The sequence below is a fragment of the Marmota flaviventris genome, chromosome 5, assembly GCF_047511675.1.
Source record: "Marmota flaviventris isolate mMarFla1 chromosome 5, mMarFla1.hap1, whole genome shotgun sequence".
Lineage (NCBI taxonomy): Eukaryota > Metazoa > Chordata > Mammalia > Rodentia > Sciuridae > Marmota > Marmota flaviventris.
Genome location: NC_092502.1, coordinates 12,752,927 through 12,776,504, shown reverse-complemented (window position 1 = coordinate 12,776,504; position 23,578 = coordinate 12,752,927). Strand labels below are relative to the sequence as shown.

Genomic DNA, 23,578 nt, shown 5'->3' with positions numbered 1-23,578 from the left:
CACCACATCAGATAACAACTCTGCTGGAAAATTGGCTAGTATGGTTTTTGTTTTCTCCACTGGTTTTTCACTTTTATAGTACTGTTTCACATCAGTGCAGAGTTTTATAGAGACACATATTGCATGTAGTTATGTTTTAAAGTTGAATGCAAAACTGGAAGACTGAGGCAGCTGCTTGGGACCTCTGCCTGGCAGCAGGTACTGACTAGAAGAGTGAGGCTCCAATCACTCAACAAAGCATGCGCTCAGTTAGGGTTTCAGAGACACACAGGGACCAGCACTCACTGAGCTCCTACCAGGCACATGACATAACTATAATGGACAAATTGAAGTGAGGATGTGCACTCGAGTCAGGCAAGTTCGCGTTTGAACTTTGGCTTGGCCAGTTACTGACTCTGTTACCCTGGGAAAGCTGTCTAAATCTCAAAGACACGGTTTCTTTATCACTTAAATGGAGACAATAGTGCATCTACCTCCTAAAAGATTCAGTAAGACAATAGATGTGAAACAGTTTGCCAAACACCTGACCCAGAGTAAATATGTAATACTCCCTGAGAACTGAAAAGAACTCAATGTGGCCCCACTCCCAAGTTCATATGTTCAATTCTCAAGCCTCAGGAGCTCAGAATGTAAGTGTATTTGAGAATAAAAGTGTATTTGGGTCTTAAATTAAAATGAGACCATTAGGGTGAAGACACAATCCAGTATGACTGGTGTCATTATGAGAACAGGAAGACACACCAGAGGCACACACACCCAGAAGGATGATCACATGAAGGACAGCAGCAAAGTCCTCCACATATAAGAACAGAGATCCCGGAAGAAGCCAAGCAGGCCAATACCTTGATCTTGAACTTCTAGCCTCCACTACTGTAAGAAAGGACATTTGTGTTGTTTAAGCCACCCACTCTAGGGCATTTGTTATGGTAGCCCTGGAAACTGGCAGGAACTATAATTATTGCCCCAATGCTAGAGCTAGCATCAGATGGAGAAAATTGAGGTCACTTGCTCAGGGCAATAAGAAAGAAGGATTCAAACCCAGATCTGGAGGGCTTTGAAGCCCTTGTTCTTTGTGCTCATATTGAGTTGTCTAAAGAGCAGGTCTCCTTCCCAAATGCAGCTTCTCATTTTTTGGGGGGTCTGGAGCAAGCAGAAACACCCTGGTTGTGGGGAGCAGGCCATACCCTGCTCTGAATTACTCTTTGAGATAGAGAACAACAGGTTTTAGGCTGAGTTTGTAACTTGAGTCACTCTGGTTTGTAAAGCAGCATTTTGCCATGAGCTACTCCATGTTGAGTACGGTACCAAGATGGGATGAGACCACACCTTATTTGTATAAGGAAACCACCATCATCTGCCCAGGACACAAGGGACAAATTGATGAAGGACTTTCACATGACAACATATCACACTAAACCAAGGAGCACCTGGACAGTGGACATCCCAGGTCACATCAGGAACACCAGACACAGGAGCTCAGTAACCCACAGAGGAGCGTCCCTCACTCAGGCTCCATAAAAGGGGAGCCCCTCTCCCCCCAGGCTGAATACGATGGCACCTTGACCCTGTCACCTGGTCATTCTTCACGAGCCTCGCCCAAGGAAAATTGCCACAGCAATGAGCCTCTGGTGTCCTCTTGCCGTGGGCTTCACCAAGGATGGCTTCTCCTGCCTGTGACGCCCATGCATGGCCCACCCCAAGCTGATGCCTCCCGCTGACATGGGGACACTGAAAGTGCCATTTTCTGTCTGGAGCCTCTGCTGTGAAAACTCTGCAGTGCTGGTTTGTTACCATCCTCATCTGACCCTCGGTGACTCCAACTTTGAGTCTCCCTGTGTCTGTGCGCCTGGCGCAGCATCCTGTGACCCTGAGGCTGCTTCAGCCCTTCCTCCGTCTCTCCGTGATCTGTTCATGTATCACTGGGTGACGTGTGTGCCTCTCGAGTGCTGTAGAAATTAGACATCAAGATTGGAATAAAGAGCCTGTATTTGCCCAGCACCTGGCGACCAGGTGACCCACACGCATACAGTGAGTGGCCACTGATGAAAGTGGCCCAGGCTGTGAATTCATCATTATTTAACAAATGCTGACATTGTAGAAAGACACAAACGTGCTTGGTCTACGATAATGACATAGCACACTCACGATGCTGGAGTAAAAGACAACATTAAACACACAGGCAAGGTACCAAATAGCAGTAATGAGTATTCAGAGGAGGGCTCATTTGTGGGAAGCAAGTCTCTGCAAAGCTGAAGTCTTGTGGCCTTTTGCTCTGGGACAGGGATGCTGTTCTACTATGATAACAGCCAGTGACTTGGAGGTAAATTTGTTGGCCGAATTTCATATTGTTTTCTGTTACTGGGGGATTAACTTTCCAAGTCTCTCATAACTCCATGGCCCCAAGGGAGTGACAGCAGGTTTAACCCCAGCAGCATGTTTTTGAAGCTGTCAAATGCCTCATGGAACCAAGTGAAGAGTAATTAGAGTCTTGGTCCAGCCACTAGCGGCTAGAGATTTTAAACCATTACCAAATACTGAACAGACGTTTTGGACCTGAATCTGGGACAGGTGGGCCAACAGGACCCCAGTGGTCTGTACATCCTCCTATGGCAAGGTCAAACTCAAATGCAGTTGTATCCCTCAACCCCTCCAAAGCTGTCTAATCCAGAGAACAGCAGAGGGTTTTTAATCGCTGTTTTTAACTTCCCTTCTGCTCCTTCTAAAGAATTTCTGGCAACATTACCGCCAGCATTTAATAACCAGAAATCCTTCACTGCCTCTCCCACACGTAGGTGAACGAAAAATCTGGAAATGCATGCAGAAAGGAGAGATGTCTCTAGATGATGTAACAGACCCACTCTGCTTTTTAGGTGAGACCACTGAAGCTCAGTAACAAAGTAATGCACCGAGGGTCACACAGCTTGTGCTCAGCAGAGCCAGGGTGAGGCACAGGGTCTTCCCACTCTAAGTACAATGCTCATCCAACTCTCATCAATTCCAGAGCCTGGACTCTTTCCTGGTGCTGAAATGTTTGCACCACAGATCCCACAGCCCCAGCACATGCACAGCTCCCATCAGTCAGTAAATTTAATGGCAGCCATCTTCCACCCGGCACTGATTCTGTGAGGTACTCAATTCTGCAAGGTGTCTGGATGGTTTCCATTTGTTCTCACAACACCATAAACGTAGCCTATGTTATTTTACTGATGATGAGCCTGAAACCTAGAGAGGTTAAGTAGCTTGCCCTAGGGCTCATGGCACATGACTGGCAACCCCTTAGTCCTTTATTCCACTGCCTCTTTCCTTCCTCAGCTCTGGGTTAGATTCCGGGGAGCATTCAAAGATCAGAAGCAAAGTCCCTACACTTTTTGGCAACCTTATGTAAGGATGGGAGTGAGCTAATATTTATTGAGTATTCAAGACATGACAGAGGTCTGGTTGGATGTCTTGTGGACCATTGTGATATCTAAAGCTCAGAGTGCCTCCTAGGCACTCTGGATCTAGTTTCTAGGATCAAATGGTCTATGATCTATGTGCCTGAGCGCAGAACAAGAGGACAGATGTGCCACTAATGCACACAAGAATCAGATGGTGCTGGATCTGAGGGGGGTGCAGTGGGGCAGCCAGTAAAAGGCCTGGGAGAAGTACTGGCATATCTGACAGGCCACTGTCAGTCCTTCTCTGCAGGCCTTCAGCTCTCTGCTGTAGTCACACAGCAGTATGGGATAGGAGGAAGCATAAGGGCTTTGTAGAGACACAAATGTGCACTGAAGCCCAGTTCCATGTCTCCTGGCTATACAACCATGGATAAGTTAGACAACTCTTCTGCTATACTCTGGATCTTGAATGTCCCCAAACAAGATTGAAGGAGCTGGGTCAGTCAGAGAACCCCATCCTATTGGAAACAGCAACTTGCTTGAGCAGGTGTCTAAGCTAGTTATCAGAGCCTACCCTCAGGTCTTTTCCACTTGATGATAAAAAAGGCACTCTTCTTTGGGTTTGCAAAATTAGCATGTGGTGAGTCCACTTTGTCTTGCATCACAACCTTTGTTCCAAGGAACCTCTGTTTCGCAACCTCTGTTCTAAACCCTTGGATTCAGTTGTTCCGGAGGCCATAATTACCCCTGGACCTCGCAGTTACATGCAGTAATAGACTTTCTCTCCAGGTAACCTTATTTTAATCATATTTCTGGCACTTGCTGGTTAGTAGTGTTATTATCATACACAGGTTCACAATAAATACCACTTCTCTTTCCCATCACTACTCCAAACGTGTCTTCTTACACCACCATCACCTTTCCAAAAGGCATTCTTTGGATAAACACTGAACATTAAGCAGCTTTTGTCTGCAAGTCTAAGAATAAGAGAAAAGTAGTGTTTGTAATGGCTGCTTGTGCCACACAGCACTCTATGGGAAGAGCCAGCTGCACAGAAGCAGTGTGGAGGTTTCCTGGGAAATGCTTGCCTTGTCTGCTGAGACACAGTGCTCTTTTAAAACAGAGCCAGTGGCATATGTACACACACTCATGATTGCACATTTATTGATTTCTAATTTGTACCCTGCTTACTTCCAAAAAGGCCCTGGAGTGACTGACAAAATAAGACAAAGACATAATGGGGCCATTAAGAAAAATCAAAGATCAAGCCCAAAGAGAAAAAGCAATTGCTGATTATAGCTCAAACCTGGGTTAATATAGTTGCTTCAATAAAAAAAAAAAATTATATTTAGCTCTTGGCTTTTTGGCAGCCATTCAGAATGTGTCATATCAGGGCACATGGAGAGCTAGACAGCCTTCACATACACAGCTCTGTACCCAGCACAGAAGCTGGGCTGTACAGCACCCAGAGAAAAGCTTACTGAACACAGAAATGAATGAGTGAATGACTGAACGAATGGTGGGTAAAAGAATCAAAGCTCCCTGAGACACATTTCCTTGGTCCTGTGTCACTCATATATTCACCTACCATCCAGCTGTCATTGACTGAGTGCCTTATGTGCATCAGTCTCTGTGCCAGTCCAGGGACCCAGAGAGGGACCGTTATGAAAATGTGTTAAATGCCCTTCCTCTCTTCCCAGCTGCAGCTCTCTGGCTGGAAACAAAAGTTCAGAGTAATTTATCTCAATGATCATTGCAACTCCTAGTTTCCTCCCAGAGAGAGGAGACCAGAAACAGGCTGCAAAGACAGGAACTGAGGAGTAACAGCAGTTATCTTGGCCCCTCCACTTCATAACACATTAAGCCTTAGAAAACACACAGGCACCACCATCTCCCTGGATACTTACAGCTCCTCTGCAAGGTACGGAGAAAGAAGGGGCATCCCTCTTTTATTAACAAGGAGATTTAAGCACAGAAGGGAAAGTGACTCTCCTAAACTCTCACAATTAGAAAGTGGCGGATTCAGGTATAGCCCATGGGTTCCTATGCTTGGCCTCAGCACCCTAGAGACCTGTTATCACCATGTCCTTTGTCTGAATCAAGACCAGCCCTGCCAAAACTGGGTTTCACCTGACAGCCACAGGGAGGCTTGCCCTCAGGTAGCAGCTGAAGTGCTCAGCCCCCACCTCCCCCCAGCCATCCAGCAGCTCTGGCTCCCCAGGCCCTTTTCCTCTTTCTAGAAACTAATGCTGAGATTCCAGGTGAATAGGAGATAGTCTGTGGCACTTGGTAAGTGCTGGTTGAAAAGGCCACCAGAATTTTACTCATCAATAACAGAGAATAAAATCATGGCATTTGCAGAGAAAGAGAGAGAGAGAGAGAGAGAGAGAGAGAGAGAGAGAGAGAGAGAGAGAGCCCCACCAGGCAGTGCTGGGTGGAGAGATGGCTGTTTTGTGAGCATTTAAGGGGAGAGCTGTATCATGGGTCCTCTGTAGATTCAGCCAACTGTAAATTAGAAATATTAAAAAAAAAGTATCTATCTGTTCTGAACATGGACAGATGTTTTTTTCACCATTATCCTTAAGCAACACAGTACACCACGTACTTACATAGAATTGCATTATAGTAGGTAGTGTAAGCCAGGTAGAGTTGATTGAAAGAAGAATGTGCATAGGTTATATGCAAATATGACATCATTTCATATAAGAAACTTAAACATCTGGGAATTCTGGTATCCATGGGAGTCTTGGAATCAGTCCCCTGTGGATACAAACAGATGACCTTACAGGGAAGAGGAAGTTAAACTCAGAATGGTTTCTGGTACATCCCTTGGCATCTTACCCAGCCCTGCTAGACACTCAGGCTTCTGGATTGTACTTGCTCCAGGGGGAAGCACCAGAGGTCTGAAAAGGGGTCAGGGCCTTTCCTATTTTTAGCAAAGTCAGCAAGGTGGGCCCTGCCAGAGAAACAGTGTGCACAGCAAGAAGATCTTGACAAAGTACAAGTACACCCTAGAGAAAGCAAGACACTGCTCCACCAGAATACCCACCATCCCTGGCCTGTTTTTGTTCCAACAATTTCCTTTGAAAATACATTTATGCACATAGTCTATGTGCATGTGTCTGTGTATAGACACATATAAATACATACTTCTAATTCAGAGCTCGCTCTTAAGTGTACACACTAACACGTGTTTCATATTTTCTAGCTTACCCCAGAGCCTTACACGCATTGTTTGACTGCATAAGTAGGCATTAAACACAGCCATCAGGAAGAAGAATGGTGGCCACAACACAAGATCCCTCTACCCCAGCCACGCTATAACTCTCAGCGCCTGCACTCCCTCATTTTGTCATGAGTGCTAAGTAGCCAGACAGTCATTACTTCTTTCCCAGAGTTGGGCCCTGGGCAGCACAGTTCACCCCAGGATCTATATTGGTCACTGCCAGCAGCATTTCAGGTTCACAGTCATGGAGCTGTTCAGTGTCAATGAATACCCATGACATACAACTCAGCCTCCACCACACCCTGCATCTCCAGCTCCCAAGCTTTAAACTCTCACAATGAATAAACACACAGGGCATCTCCAAATCTCCCTGCCCACCCCCACATTGTAGTCTGGACCATTCTAAAATGTAAAGCAAAATTCAGGGTGCTTCTTTATTTTCTCATCAAACCATCGACCTCAAGACCCATAGTTCCTGAACTAGAAATGCTAGACAGCAAGCAATGGGCAGGAACTCCTCCAGCCAGCATGTCAGGGAGATGGAAACATTTAGCCTGACCCAGTCTTGCCTGAGACTACCAGCAGCCTCATGTGAATCAACTCGCCCAAGCTCCCCCTCAGAATTCCCCTGAATTAAGTTCAGACCCATGTAAAATGGAAGTTTCCTCCCTCCTTGCAATGGGGGAGGGTCAACTACCACGCGTCACGAGACCTCATCAGCCACATAAGCCACTGAGCTCTGAAAGCAAGAGCAAGAAACAAGACGTGGAGATGTGGGGGTGGAGGTTCCCCATTCCAAGCCCTGCTCTAGTCTCCACACCGGGGCTGAATCAGCAGATCCACATGGCAGAGGGTGCCACACATGAAGGCACCACAACCTGCACATCACTAACACCAGGGAAGGCGCACATGGAGAACAGAAGTCAAGGCTACTCACAGTCTGGTGAGCTTCGGTGTGCTCTGGAAAAGCAATTCTGGAAGGACCTGGAGCTTATTCTTGTTGAGACGCCTACAGGGGAAAAGAAGAATGAAAAGACGTCAAGGGCATATTAAATCGGATCAAGAGTATTTGCAGATACTACTTCAATCAATCCATCCATCCATCAACAGGTATTAAGGGACTCTCTAGATTTTTCAATATGGGATGTTCAACATGTGTAAGGCATATACCATGTTGACCGGGCTTTATAGTCCACGAAGATGCAAGGCCAAGGTCAGTCATAAGCATAAACCCAGCACGAGTGCTGCACTCCCTCATTTGTCATGAGTCTGGGACAGACATCATTAATTGATCACAGCATTCTTTCCCAGGGACTTTGGGGCTTTTTCTCCCCATGAGCTCCGGGTAGTTATTGCCAAGTGATAGAACTGACATGTGAAATGGACTACAGAAACAAATTAAATACCAGAGAAAGCATCCCAGATTCTAAATGGGTGGCAGTTGCTATAGGAACATAGGAGAGGTCAAGGCAGATCTCTCTGGGTTGAGGGACCAAGTGGAATTCCTGCCAGGCTGGCTCTCTGGACCAGAGCAAGGCAGCATGATGACTCTCCTGGGTCTTGGCCCTTCTGCCTTTGCAGCCTGCTTTCTTCATAAGAACTTTTTAAATATTATATTTTACACAACTGTAAAAAAACAAAATTTTTATGTTATGTAACTATTTCAATCTAAAAACTCACTTCTATTCAAATTTTAAAAGAAAATAAAACATTTTCATGGGCCTTTCCAGCACTGTGGGTGCTCAGCACTGCCCCCACCATGCCTAACACAGAAATCAGCCCTGGATCAGGGACCAACATTTGGGCATGAGGTAGCTTGATATAAAACTCAGCCTGATAGGGATGGCCAGTGTTGGATGATGGCCACAGAACCAGGGCAGGTCTCTGCTGGGAATGGCCAATGCTAAATGTCACAGAAAAGAAGGCCACCAGAGCTTCCAGGGCACACAATCATCATGTGATCTCCATGAAAGTTGTGTTGGGGGTCTTAGACCAAGAGGGAGACCCTGTTCCTTGCTAGCTCATGTTCTTCTGCCCTAGCATCTGTTCATCTCTTATTCAGGGAAAGTGGTTCTGTCTTTACAGATGAACCCACAAATCACTTAAGCGTATATCTAATAGTGTCCATTAACTTCCCAGGCCGAAGATGGTTCAGAAGCTGGAAGAATTTTTCCAGCTAGAGTGAACGAAACACACATAGTTACATGAGATAACTGTCCTATCCCCATCTTAGAGCTAAACAAACCGAGGCTGAAGGAAAGGTAAGTGTCACCACGTCTTCTGGCCCCAAAGTCCACACTCCCTCCTTCCCTCATACATGATTCCCAATTTGGGGTTTTGCTCCCATTCCCCCCTCTTGCTGGCTGTGGCAATCCGTGCTCTGTTTTCTGTCTGTTAATTTATTTTCTGCTCTTCCCACCACCCCCAGTAGCCTTTCTTTGTGTGTTCCTGCCACAAAAGTGAAAGGCTGAGGTTGGATCCAGTTCTTGGTTTAGAACAGTTCCCAGATAGTCCATGCTAATCCTCTCTGGAACAGGTGGAGGTCATGAGCCATGGAGAGGTATGGTGTTATGACTTTGGGATTAGCCAGGGTCTGGTTTAATCATGTTCTCACTGTAGAACTGGGTCAAGTTACTTAGACTTTGAAGTCTCAGTTCTCTGTCTTAAATGACCCTATGCATTGCCATGAGATGGCAAAAATCATCAAAGTAGTGATGACCTAGTCATATTCATCACAGTAGTGATGACTGTGTGTCACAGGCTGTGCTACATGCTGCATCAGCTGGTCCCAACTGCAGCAATGCTTAGGCAGGCCTTGTTAATATCTCTACCTCCTATATAAGAATTCAGAACCTGGAGGGGCCCAGGACACCCAGAGGCCACAGGGGCAGAGCTTGGGCATAGTCAGCCTGACACCAGAGTCCTGGTTCTGAACCACCATGGTACTCGAATCCCTCAATAAATGACAGCTTCCTGCTCCTTTCCCTTTCTTCATTTTTCTCCACTTTTCTTCCGGGTTGCCACCTCCTCCACCCCAATCCAGACAATGATCTACTCTGGGTACAATGCCCTCCCTGGAAAGGACTTTCTTGGAGGTCCCCAAGGCAAAAAATGGGTCTCTAAATGGGTCTGTCTGGAACCACCCTCTATTGTCACAGCTGTACAAAGCCTGGTAAGAGTTCCATTTAGACATCCAAGACTCCAGTCTAGGCAAAAATCCTAAACTCTGGTGGCCGCTGCCTGAAGTGGGTAGGGTGTTTAGTGTGCTCAAAGCCCTAAACCAGAATTGGAACTAAAAATAAAACCAGCTTGGCTCTGAGGCTCCCGGAAGGGAAGGAATCATTTTCATTTCTTTGCCGGTATTTGTGGCTGGACAAAAATAAAAATGCAGCCAAATTTAGCCAATGGAGTTCTGCCTGCTGCTTCCTGAGCCCTGAATGGGGATCCTGGGGCAGCCAGGCTGGGCTCGGGTCCCATGCCAGGGGCCTTTCCACTTCAGCTTGGGCAAGTCACACGCTGGCTCTTCCTAGCAGGAGCTTGATTCCGTATTTTCAGGTTATTCCAGAACTTACTGGTGTTCACTAGAGAATAGGCTGGCCTGAAAAGTCTTCCTTGAAGAGCCAACAAAGGCTCCAAGGTACACAAGGGGCACTTTCCATGTGCTGCTCAGGAATTATTGTCCTGAGCAGAAAAACGAGTGGGATGAAATGTGCTGCTCTGAGAAAGGATTAGGTAAGCACTGGGCTGCGGACAGTGGCTACTGGCCACAGTGCACCTGTGCCATCTGCTGCTGTTACCCTGGTCCAGGTTAGGAGTCTCCAGCCCCAACTGGAAGTGAATCTGTGATTCCCAGAGGCTGAGCAGGAGTGAACGGAACCCCTACAAGGACAGAACTATGGTCAGCAAACAGTACATGGGTCAGGTCCACGACAAGAGAAAGCCCACGCAGGTGTCCCCTCTCCCTCTAAGATCAAGAGTACTTCACAGCTTTCCTACTGGAACAATGGGGAGCATCCAGATCAAAGCTCCACTGGCTGCTGAGCTACAAAGTCATATTGCTTTTCAACCTGAACCATGAGCCTCACAGCCTTGACTTTGTGGAACCACTGAAGGCCTTCCTGAACATACCTGGGTATGGAAAGCACGTATAGACATTTTTGCCACTTTGTTAATTCGTCCATTTAGCCAACCATCAACCACCCATCCATCCCTCCATCTACTCATTCAAATACCATCCATCTATCCATCAGTTCTCCCTCCCTCCTTCCCTTCCTCCCTTCCTTCCTTCCTTCCTTCCTTCCTTCCTTCCTTCCTTCCTTCCTTCCTTCCTTCCATCTTTCCAGTTCTTTTTGAATATGAACCTGCAAGGATGAGTAAGATGCAATCTCTTCCTTTCAGAACATCCCATGCTAGTGGAGAAGACAGATGTGAAAGTAAAAGTCAAACCACGCTGTTATAAGCAAAGTTGTTGTGAGAACGTAGAGAAGGAGAAGCTGGCCCAGTCCTGTTTACAGAAAGATGAATGTGACTCTCCAAGAAAGATGGACAGAAAGTTGTGGACTTGAGTATGTGCATTTCTATGGAGAGCCAGGAGACTGAGCAGCATTTGGGGAGCAGGCTTATGTAGCTGGAGCATGGGGGAGACTTGAGAACATGAGCAATGGAGTTGTATAAGTAGGCAGAGGTTGTATCACGAGGGGCCTTGTGGATTGCGGTAAGGGATTTGGGCCTGGATTTTTATGGAGAGTAATAAGGAGCCATAGAAAGGGCTTGAGCAAGGGAGGGACCATCTGGTTTGGATTTTAGAAAGCTCTTTCCAGTAACAGTAAACTTGGTTTGGAAAAGGGTGAAAGCAGAAGCAAGGAGATCAGTTAAGAGGGCTCTTGAGTATCCAACACGGTTCTGTAAGACCCGGTTAAAGCTGACTGTGGTGATGGATGTGGGAGACAGCTGTGAGGTCTGATGAGTAGGGTCTGCAACTGAATGCATGTGATGGTTGAGGGAATGGCAGGAACAGAGGTATTTAAAAGTGGCTTCCCAGGAGCCAACTTGGGAAGTTGATCAGTCAAAATAACCAATCATCTAGGAAAGGAACAGAGACAGGAGGAATACCAAGCAGAAGGTGAGTGTTTAGATTCAGAATTTCTGAGCCACTGAGATCTTTCAAATATGTTTTGACAAATAATACCTAGTAATAACAGTACAACCATGAGTCAAAGACTGAACAAAGCATTTCGCATGTACTATCTCACTGAATCCCCATAGAAATGTCCAGAGGCCAGTCTAATTATTATCCTCACATAAGGATACCAAGGTCTGAGAAAAATAAGGCACTTGCCCCAAATCAAGTCCACCAAAACATAATGGTGAAGAGATTTGAAGCCAGATGCCTAATGCTAAACCTGTGTTCTTAACTGCTGTGTAAAATGATGATATTTAATTCAGCCCTTCATTATAAGCTGTCTTGATTTATCACCTAATGTGCAGTTCTCATCTTCCTTTTAAGTTCCAAGGGTCCTTCAGAATAGGAACTGAATCTTGCACATCCTTTATTTCCCAATGGCAGCCAACACAGTGCCAGGTTCACAGGAACCTTCAGGAAGTGTTCATGTCCAAGTTCATGAATAAATCAGAAGGCAAGAGTGGCCAACTTAGGGAGCCTAAGGGGTCAACTGTCCCCTGGGCTAGATGAAGGAAGCCACTCTCTGTGGAGCAGGACAGGACTCCCAGAGACTCAGCTTCCAGATTCATCTGCCTCAAGATCAGCCAAGTTAGAAGGTGGGCTCACTGCTCCCCTTGGGAAGGGAAAGGACAGGGCGAGGGGCTGAAGGGCCAGGCTTAACATGGCAAGTACCTCCCTTTTATCAGGGAGGTGTGGAGTGTCCAGCTGAGGGGCCAGGGCCTGAGGGAGAGAGGAGGTCAAAGTGCACTAATCTCTCAAGGTCACCAAAGCAGCTCGCTTTGGTACCAAACCTAGTTACTTCCCTCGGCAAGGCCCACTTACTGGTATTTTCAGAAACATCCACATGTCTATACAGCAAGGGACAAAGAGGCTTTGTTGCTTAGAGCAGAAGATTCAAATCACCTGCAATAGAGAGATAATGGAGAGGCTCCTGGCTCGGAAGCCACAGGGATGACAGCAAACTGCAGGGTAAGGGTAGAATTGAACTACAGAGGTCTTAAACTTCAACTCAGAGTTGGCACCATCAACCACAAGGACCCAAAGATGTCACTATAAATCAAAGGCAAAAAACTTGAACTTCAGGGAGCCCTGATTTGGGCTGTGTCCATTAGCTGTTTGCCAATGGCCTTACACTTGCTCTGTTTCCTCACCTGTCAAATACAACAAATTCAGGTTTTTAAATTTTTTTGGCTATGCAAATTTTCATAACATAAACCGAACGTGACCTAATCAATTCAGTAAGCAACCCAATCTGTGGTGGTTGCTGGAATGACACCTCTCATGATCAGGGACAACTCCCACACTTGTTGTGGTGGGAAAGCCTGCCCGACAGGCCCACAAGCCTGGCCACATTGGTCGAGTGACTGCTGTTCTCTGCCTGTAGCTTCCTTTTCCTGGTAGGGGAAGGGGTAACACAGAACAGCTTTACTGATATATAATGGTGCTTCCTTTTAACATCAATTACAGACAAATCCCAAATTTATTTCCATGGTTCAGAAGCAGGTTGACTGAGCTTTGGCTTCTGCAGTATTCAGCATGTGCTCAATGACATCTAGGTTGGTTTATGCTTTTTGAAAACGGATTATTTTTAGTTTGTAACTTCCAAGTGTCCCAATAGCAATTAAAAACTTTTATTTTTGATATTTCCAAGGGAAAACTAGCTTTGTTTGTCATAGTCTAAAATTCTTGCCCAAAAGCAGTCTTTTTCTTTGAAGTTGTTTATGAAAACCTCCTTTAAAAGTAACTTGCAGCTTATTTTAGGAACACAATTATTATATAATAACAGAACATGTACCTCACAGAATACCTGGGAGGGCTGAATGGCTTAACATCTGCAAAGGGCTTGGCAGGACTTCTCAAGGGCTCAATAAATATAGTGGTAGCAGCTACTGTTAACATTGTCATTCTCCAGAGGGGCCCCAGGAGCTCAGAAATACAGGTATTTCTCCTTCACAGATGACAATATTGGTCAGCAAGGCAGTAATAAGTGAACTCCAAAAGCTTACTGGTTAACACAATAAATGTTTACTCTGTGCTCACATAAAGGGCTTGTTCCATCTCACATACTGCTGTGGAGAACACGTGGCCTCCAGGGTTCAGTGCCAGGGGAGGAGAGGGAGGAGGATGCACTATAGCTCTTAACCCCTTTGGCCCAGGAATGATGTAGATCACTTGTGTTCTCAGCCTGTTGGCCAGAACAAGTTTCACATGGCACATACTTAATTGCAAAGGATCCTGGGAAATCTACAGGCACCCTTGAATATCTGGTGAAGGCTATCGTAACAGCCAATGTGCCTGAAGAACTAAGCACCAGCAATGGCCTCTCTGTCCTTGACTTTGCTGCCTTCCTTCCTCTTTTGTATTAATGCCAGGTACTTGCTGTGTGCCAAGGGCTGTGTTGGGTTTTTGGTATGCACTGTCTCCCTTCACTCTTTAAGCAACTCTTTTTTCTTTCTTATAGTACTGGGGATTGAACCCAGAGGTGCTCTCCCACTGTGCTACATTCCTAGCCTTTTTTTATTTATTTTCTTTTTTATTTTGAGACAAGTTACCCAAGTTGTCCTTGAACTTGCAATCCTCTTGCCTCAGCTTCCCAAGTAGCTGGGATTATAAGCATGCACCATCATACCCAGCTTGAAGCAATTCCTAAAGTACAAATTGTTATGCTTATTATTTTAAAAGAATAAATTGAGATACAGAAAGGTTCCAAAATTTATCAAAAGTCACATAGCATATAAGTAAGGCAAACATTGAAACCTGTGATTTCAGCCCCTCTGCTCTTTTGTTTTCTTAAATCTTTGATGCTTGGTTGACCAGGAAGCTGCTTAACAATCCCAGAATAGAGAGCAAAAACAAGGACTATTTGTCTATGTTAGAGCTGGGAAAATTGTGCCCACGTAGATTAGAACTCTGTACATGGTTGGCCTTACTGTATAAGACCTGCTCCCTGGCCCTGACTCCGCTGGTTTCAGAAGGTGGCTCTGAGGGTCCCAGAAAAATCACTGCTTAGGGAAGGTATGGAATCCTGAGCTATCTATTAAGAGCATCTCTCTGTTTCTCTCAGACCTAATAGGCCTATCCGTTCCAACCTCCCTGAATGTATTCTCAGTCCTGTGTACCTTTATGGGTGGTTCCAGGTGCCCCATATAGGTGACCTATATAAGCACTTCTGGAGAACCCTGGGGCTGTCCCAGAATCTCACCTTACTGAGACCAGCTCAGGATCTCAGTTTGAAAAGAAAATAAGCATAAAGCCCCCAAAAGCCCCTTTTGCACTCTCCTACCCCTCACCTTGGACCAATTTCCCTCCAATTACACAGCTGTTAGGGAAATGCAGTGCACATCCACGCTGAAGCCTGCCTTCTCCCAGCTGCTGTCATGTACCCAAACGCCCCTGCAACTAAAAGCTGGGAACCCAGGAAGAGAGGAGAAGGGAAGGAAGGAAGGGGAGAAGGCCTGCGGCCTGTCCATGCAAATGCAGTGAGAGACTACTGGCTCTGTGAGGTCCAGAGGAAGTCCTGGAGCGTCCTCTGCTCTGGTTCCAGGGTTGCTAACCCACAAGGCCTAAGTCTTTTCTGCCTAGAACAATACAGGGTAACCCCAGAGGCTACAACCAACAGCTGCTTTACATGAGACCAAAGTCAAGAGCATAGGTCACTGCAGACCCCCCGGGAGACTGAAAAGGGAACGATGTCAATATACTGAGGGCTCAGACTCCAGGAAAACAAATCTAGAAAGCGAAAGCACAAAGTTGCACACACTTGGGAATGCACACACACTGCACACACTGCAGACACAATGCACAAGCAACTTAACAGAGTCACACACAGTCTTAGAGCTAGCCAGATCCATTCTAGGCAGTCAGACCACTTGGCCAAGGAGAAAGCTCAGGTCTCCACAGGGACCTCTTCACACCACATCTTAAAAAGGGGCCAACAGGCAAGCAGCCCCCCAGGCTCAAGAATCATGCTTGGATCCCTCCTGAGAAACTAGAGTCTTGCAACATTCCCTGCCTCCAGGTTTCTGTATGAGCTGTCTCCTTCTCTAGAAATGCTCTTTACCCTGCTCCTAGAGTGGCTGCTGCAGAGGTTCTAAGAAGTGCTCAAATTCTGGAAATCCTGTGAAGGAACAAGAGACAGGATCCGCCGATGAGTTAGAAGTGAGGTGTGAGAGGGATAAGGCTGAGGCCAGTGCATCAAAAACTGGGAACTTCTATCACACACGATGGGGAAAGACAAGTGGTAGAACAGGGTTGGAGGGCAGGGAGCAGATTTGGAGGTAAAATTTTATGTGCTATATATATCCAAGTACAGATGCCTAGTTGACAGTTGGAAATAGAAATCTGGGCTTTGGGGATAAGAGCAAGAAAGAGATGCAGATGGCATTTAAAGGCATGAATCTGATATGGTCATCATGGGAGACAAAGACAAAGAAGGCAAGAGTCCTGGGCTACATTTGTCCTTGTCCACCAGATATGGAGAGAGGAAGAAACCACTACCAGCACATTGGGAGGAGATGCCCAAGAGTCAAGCTGTGGAGGCCACACAAAGAAAAGGCTCCAACGAGGGAAGGACAGCCAAGGAGGGAAGGATATGGCTTTTACTTGCTGCTATACGTAGCAAAAGCTAAGGAGGATGTTGGATTTAGTACAGCAGGAGCTATTTACTGAAGTGGTTCAAGAAAGAGCAGGAGGAACAAACAAGGAAAAGCAATGATTTTGAAATATTTTGCCGTAAAAAGGAGGATGGAAAATGGACTGGTAGAGAGTAGGGCTCATGGGCTCAAGGGAGGTTTTATTGCTTTCATTTTTTTGAGACTGAGAAAATTGTGACATGTTTATATGCAAACGAGAATGGTCCAGAAGAGAGGGTAGGCTGATGTTACAGGGGGTGCGGAGACACTTTAAGAGGAGGCTTCTTAATAGGCCACTGAGGGCAGATTCCAGGCATGAGGGATGGAATGGCCTTTGACCGGGCCTAGGATGGGTTACCTGTGGCCAGAACAGGCAATGCGGAGGTCAGGGGACAGGGCATGGCAGAGATGGTAGAGGGAGCCTGTGAAGTCTACTCTGACAATTCTAGTTCTCAGTGAGTAAAGGAAGCCAGATTCTCCAGGAGGGGAGGAGGTCCTGATGACTGGGGAGGTGGAGTGGCTGCGTAGGAAGGACTGGAGTGTCAGCCGGCACCCACTGCAGTTAGTGATCCTGAGATGTGAGCAAGGTTGTCCAGATAAGCATGTGGTTTCTCTAGTCACATGCAATTTCCCTGGGAGAGAGGGGACAGACAGCCACAGGCTGAATCAAGCCAAGGTTCGGGCTTTCCCAGGTAACTATGATGGAGGAAGAGGGGGAGGGTAGAAGGGTGAGGGAATGAATGTGCTCACAGTAATCATGGGTCATAAAGTGCATGCAGGGTAAGGAAGAAGAGGAGGTCCCTAGGCAGTGAGGCACAGTGACAAGAAAACAAGAGTATGACTGGTAGGTCCCTGCAGGGTCTGAGAAGTCTTAAACAGAGCACAAGGTTAGGAGTTAGAGAGAGCTGTACAATATCATCCTAGCTCTGCCCCAGAGCTGTGTGGCTGTGTAAACCACAGCACCTCTCTGAGTCTTGGTTTCCTCCATCAATCAAATCAGTGGTCTGGATGACATGATTTCTAAGATTGCCTGTTCTATTGTTCTTACTCTGAGAGATGGATAGGACCCATACTTGGTTATTTTACCTCCCTATGTCTTAGTTTCTTCATGTGAAAAATGAAAATCATAGCCTGGTGCGGTGGTACATGTCTGTAACCCAGCAGCTTGGGAGGCTGAGGCAGGAGGATCGTGAGTTCAAAGCCAGTCTCAGCAACTTAACAGGGCCCTAAGCAACTTAGTGAGACCCTGTCTCTAGATAAAATATAAAAAAGGGCAGGGAATTTGGCTTAGTAGTTAAGCACCCCTGGGTTCAATCCCTGGTACCAAAAAAAGAGGGGGGGATCATAATACCTACCTAGACTATTCATTCAAATGTAGTGCCATGAGAGGGATTGTGGCAAGTTTTGTTCAATGAAGCCCAAAGCTTAAAACAGTTTCTAGCAACCAGTATGTGCTCAACAAATATTTGCTGCTCAGTTGATTTGAATGAATGAGTGAATGAATGAATGAATGAATGAACACCTACTTCATCTATCTCACAGAAGTACTAAGGACAAATGAGATGTGGATGGTAAGCTTTGTGAACAGCTTAAAGTGCTATAAGCCATGTGTTGCTGCCAAGCTCCCCTGTGCTGCCTTTCTCACATCTGGCTGTGAAAATCAGAGCACTTCATTAGGAACCTTACGGACCACTGCAACCAAGTTGCCAGAGGGTCACAATGACAAGAAGACAGATGAAGCACTTGTTCACATGCTTGCAAGGGCATCCCGAGAGTTCAGGCACAAGGCCCTTACCACCTCACTTGTAGAGGGGATGAGGTGGAAGACAGGGGTGGCTGTAGAACAGAGAGACACCAGAGCCAGCATGAGGGTCCCTGCAACAGGTCAGGTACCAAGAGAGGTTCTATACCAGCAAAGCAAAGGGGTGCTGGAGGAAAATGCAGAAGGCCCCAAAGGGTAACTCCTGCTTCTCTGTGCTGCTTAGGAATAAATATGGAACAGCAATGTTGGGGGCTGGGAAGGGAGATGGAGAATTCCTTGGACTTGACCTTTACTCTGTAAAAGCATGCTCCATCAAGACATTAAATACGCGTGTGCAGCCTATAGTTAACGTTGAGTCATTTCTACTAGAATCAAGAGAAAAATACTTTAGGCAGCTATGAGGATTTTAAAAAACATTTCAAATCCACAAAACAATATAGCAAAGCTGGTTCTAAATAGGACGCATGAGCACGGCCCATCAGACTCCCCACGTCCTCTCTGGGTTATTCCAGGCCCTTCATCGGATCTCTAAACCCTTCGACCTGCACAGGTAGTAAACTGACAGATGCAAATTGAAAGAGAAATACTCTAGCTAGTGGATGTCAGGGAGGGCAGGTGCGACTCAGCAAAATTTTCTGGAAGGTACTGTTTAAAATGATCCTGCTTGAACCCATTGGCCTTTTCTTTATGTTCTGAATAAGTATAAAGTGAGAAGGGGAAAAAAATGTCCTGACAGCCAAAGATACGGACATTCCTGGCTTGTGAGTGACAAATTTCTCTTTCATTTTTGTTCTAAACACTCATATCCCGCAAGGTTTGTTAATGGTGGTGTGCTTCTCTGTGTTTACCTAGGCATTTAGATATATATCTCCATATCTAGCAAGAAAAAAAGATCTTTTAAGCCTTCTCAGGCATGAGCCAAGGAATGTAGAGTAATTATCTGTGACCAATTTTCATCTATAACTAATTAGAATTTTACTTTCTGATAGCATTTCCTTCCTGGTTCAAGTCCAAGAAGGTTCCCCACCCCCTTGGAAAAGGAAAATACCTGGATATTATTAGAACTATAGGATGGAAAGGGAACAGGGCGAAAGGGGAAAAGGGGACTTTCCAGCATGCATTACTGCTTTGATCTGGTTGAACCCTCCTTAGCTGGGTCCCTCTTTGTGAATGCTTTTCCAGCATGTGAAGGAGTGCTCAGCCCTCTGGCTATTGCATTTGAGCTGAAGTCTGCAGAACAGTTTAAGAGCCCACTCACCTCGCTCAGCCCTACCTCAGGCAAGCAGTTCCACATCCCAACCACAGCTTCAAGATCCCATCCAAACTTGTTGGCGGCTCAAACTGAATCCCAGATGTTCACTTAGTGAGAAATAAATGAATGACCCAAGCTGTGGACTGAACCAGTGATCCCCACAAATAGGTTCCAGGTGTGTTGGCCTCTGGACCACTGTCTCTCCCTATTGCTTTATGTTACACACACACACACACACCACCACCACCAGTTCTTTCCTGAAAAGAATTTGACACCACTGCCAAATGTAAAACTAGCGTAGAGTGGGCAGAGCTGGTTCCCCAGAGTGAGCTACACCTTTTTACTTTTGGATGAAGGCAAAGGGCTCCAAGTGCACACTCCTTCACCTTCAGTGACCAAACTCATGATGAATTTTATGTTCAAAATAGCTTATGTCTGAAAGAGCTAAAATTGAACCAGAAATTTCTAGCCTCTCTGAATTGGCAGCATTTATTGTCAGTCTTATTTGCCTCCTGTGTTTTCTACTTGCTAGCATCTGAATGTTTGCATCCCCTCCCTGCAATTCAGATGTTGAAATTCTAACTTCCAAAGATGATGGTTTTAGAAGGTGAGATTCTTCAGAGATTATTAATCATGAGGGTGGGGTATTCATGAATGGGACCAGTGCCCTTCTGAAAAAGATACCAGAAAGATGCCCTGTGCTTCCACCATCTGAGGACCACCTAGAAGTCACCATCTGTGAACCAGAAAGCAGGTCCTCACCAGACACTCAATCTGCTGGTTCCTTGAGCTTCCTAGACATTACAAATGTGATAAATAAATTTGTTGTTAATAAGTTACCCGATCTATGGCACTGTGTTACAGTAGTCCAAGTGGACTACGACATTATGCAACTTATCTTACTGCAAATTTGTCAAGCACCTGCTCTTTGCCTAGCTGGGAGCAAATACTATAGGAAAGAAGTAAAAGAGAAGGCAAGATCTGCTCTCAAAGAACGACCCACTGTCCCATTGAAACAACAAAATTCCAGTCACTCAACTACCTATTGATTAAGAAACTCAGTGTTTACTAAGAACCTAGTCTGTGTCATCTCTGAGACCCAAAATTCAACAAGACATCCCCCTTAATGGGACTTGCAGTCTACTGAAAGAAGGTAAGTCCCCCTGATGGCCACAGGGACATGTGCCAAGAAAGAAGGAAGTCAGGATCTGGGGACGTCTCTGTGCCTCATGGAGGAGGGAATATTTGATGAACATTTTGAAATACAAGGATGAATGAGTCAAGGACTGGAAACTGGAGAAAAGACAAGAGAATTCCTAGCCAAAGGCTGAGATGAAATGCCACAGAAACAACACCTGTCGAAGAACTCTAGGGCACGATCAAGGAGCTGGTGGTGCTGGTCACGTGAGGCTTGGAGTGTTTGTGACCCAAGCTGGTCAGATGCATATATGTGAAATGATTCCAGGTTGAAATATCAGGTGAGGGACAAGAGCCCAGCAGGAAGACAGAGCCAGTGAGGGGCAAGGAGACTTGGGGAGGAGGAAGTCTTGAAGGACATTCAGAGAGAAAAGGGTCGGGTCTTCCAGGGCAAAGCTACAAAGGCTGCACATACAGGGGGCTATCATGATCTAGACAATGGAGAAAGATAGAGATGAGAGGGGCAGAGACAAGGGGTACGACAGGTCAGAGGAAGGTAAGAGCCAGTTGGAGGCTAGTTGGACCCAAAATGCTGTTGTTACACCTCTCAAGATTTTAGAGCGCAAAAAACAATATATAAGTACTTTCACTTGAATCATGTTTCTTATGATCTTATACAACGTATAATTTCTTCATGGTCAACATCACTTAAGGAAAGGCTAAGAAAAAAGGAAGTTGACTTCAAATCAAACTAACGAAAATAATAAGTGATAACAGTACAGCTGCCACACTGGTTGACAAAGCCCATGAAAAGGTTTCAGAAAGTTCTGGCATTTAGAAACACTGTGTTGTTCCTGAAGTTTCCTGAGTAAGGCTGGTGTGAATAAAGCCCTAGAGCAAGAAGAAAACTCAGCAATCTAGATGTGTTAGGGACGGGGTGGAAACAGGAATTGACGGGGGTCAAAAATGAAGGAGATCATTGTGAGAGTCAGTATGTGAGTCAAGGTGGACAGAGCTGGGAATGGATGGAAGAAACAGGAGGAAAGAGACCTGACTTGGCGGCACACTTGATGGGATAACTAGAACAGACAGAAGGGTGGGCAGTTTGGTTTACTGTTCCCCAAACTTCCTATATCCCTGACACAAAACTGTATGCCTGGGGTTCTGGCCACACAACTTTGCAGCCTCTCTTCTTAAGGTGGACCTTCTATATTCACAAGCCCCAGTGGTGTTGGGCTTGGCCATGTAACTGGACTTAGTCAATAGAAGATAAGTGGATGTGATGTGAGCAGAGGTTTTTAAAATGTTTGTATGACTTGGCTTGATCTCACCTCTTCTTCCATTTGCCATTAGAAAAATAGCCCTTGGACAGCCCTGAACCCAAGGACAACTTCATGAGTCACAAGGAAAATCCTAAACCCAATCTACAGCCTGAATCCAAGTGCATCTAAGCAAAGCTGAAACCAGCTGAAATCAGCCAAACCCAGCCAACCCCTAACCCAAATGTGAGGAATATGGATGATTTTCTAAACCACTGAGATTTGGAGATTGTTTGGTGAGAAGGGAAAACTGACTCAGACTAATAGAGGAGAAGAACTGAGGGGGGTTGCAGGTGTCGTCACTGGCCTCCTTGCTCCACTTTTACCCTTTATATCTGATTTTCTACTAGACGCTGAGGTGACTGTTCCCAGCCTGTGAAACATGAAGCCACTCCTTAGCTTGAAACCCTCCACCCACTCCTGGCTCACTCAGAATGAGAGCCAAAGCCCTTACAATGGGCCACATATCCCTATGTGATTCGTCCACCTCCCCATCCCCAATGCCCACAAAATTCACCCCCTACACTCTCCAATTTTCCCACTATGCTCCAGCCCCTGGCCATTCTGCTTTTCCTGGAAGTACTGGGTTACACACTCGCTTGGTTCTCTTTCTTGCTTCTCTCTTCCAAGAAAACACATCCCTATGATACTGCACTAGTTAACATCTCTGCTTTTTAAATTTATTGCCATAAATACCCTTCTCTCCAGGGAATTTTCCTTGACAGCCCCACTAATATTGCAGTTCCATCCCTATCCCCCCAATTCATTATTTTGTCAAATCATTGATTTGACCTATTATGTATTTAATAGGTTGCTTAATTTTTTTGTTTACTAACTATCTTCTACCCCTAAAATATGAGTTTAAAGGGTGTAAAGATTTGTCCCATACTTACAATTTCTCTGCACCAAGAACAGTGCCTGGCACATCCATAGTAAATGTTTGTCAAATAAATAAATCAAAGATGCATCAAATAAATAAATCAAAGATGTTCCATCAGTGTCTTGGGACACTGAGCATAATAGGAAGTTATCAAGATGGCATGTAAGAAGGAAAGATCTAGGACACAGGGCATCATCCCCTTGGCGTTTAGAACAAAACCATCAATACTGAGAGAGTCTGCCAATTCAACCCACCAAGACTCAGGCTTCTCATTAAATGAGAATAATATAAAACCCTCCCTCATGAGGGAGTTATAAGGATTATTGGAAATAATATAGAGTGTCCAGTGCCCTATTTGGATAAAAAGTAAGTGCTCCATATGTGGTACCAGGTAGGACAGTCACCCCCACCCCTCAAAGTCAACATCAAGGGCAGAAGGAGATACTATATGTGAGGTCTTCCCCCAGTGTAAGACAGAAGGCAGTTGGTGCCCAGTGACCTGTCTCAGGGGAGGCACTCTGGGAGGTAGTGGTTACAAAAGGCTTCCGCAAGGCCCTGAAAGCACTGAAGAAGTGGAAACAAACCACAGGAACGAGGCCAGTGTTCCTGGAGCAGCCCTCTGGAGTCACAGGAGACTGAGGGAGAAGATAGGGCCAATTTGTGTGTGGCTGGGGTGGGAGGTGGGTGGGGTACCAGTAGGTCGGCTCTTTACACTAGTATACTAAGGTTGGGTATCACTTTACATTTAACAAGAAACCCCCATGGTCTCAGAGCAGTGAAATGAATGGCACATGTTGGCCTGAAGGGACCTA

General features: G+C 45.8%; 1 protein-coding gene across 1 annotated transcript in view; it reads right to left on the bottom strand.

Moving 5' to 3' along the window:
- Slit3 (slit guidance ligand 3) overlaps positions 1 to 23,578 on the bottom strand; it is a 568,801-nt gene that overhangs the window by 459,376 nt on the left and 85,847 nt on the right. The window contains exon 4 of the mRNA XM_027938651.3: positions 7,541 to 7,612. Within this exon, the coding sequence (XP_027794452.3) occupies positions 7,541 to 7,612 (72 nt within the window). The remainder of the gene's footprint in view (positions 1 to 7,540; positions 7,613 to 23,578) is intronic.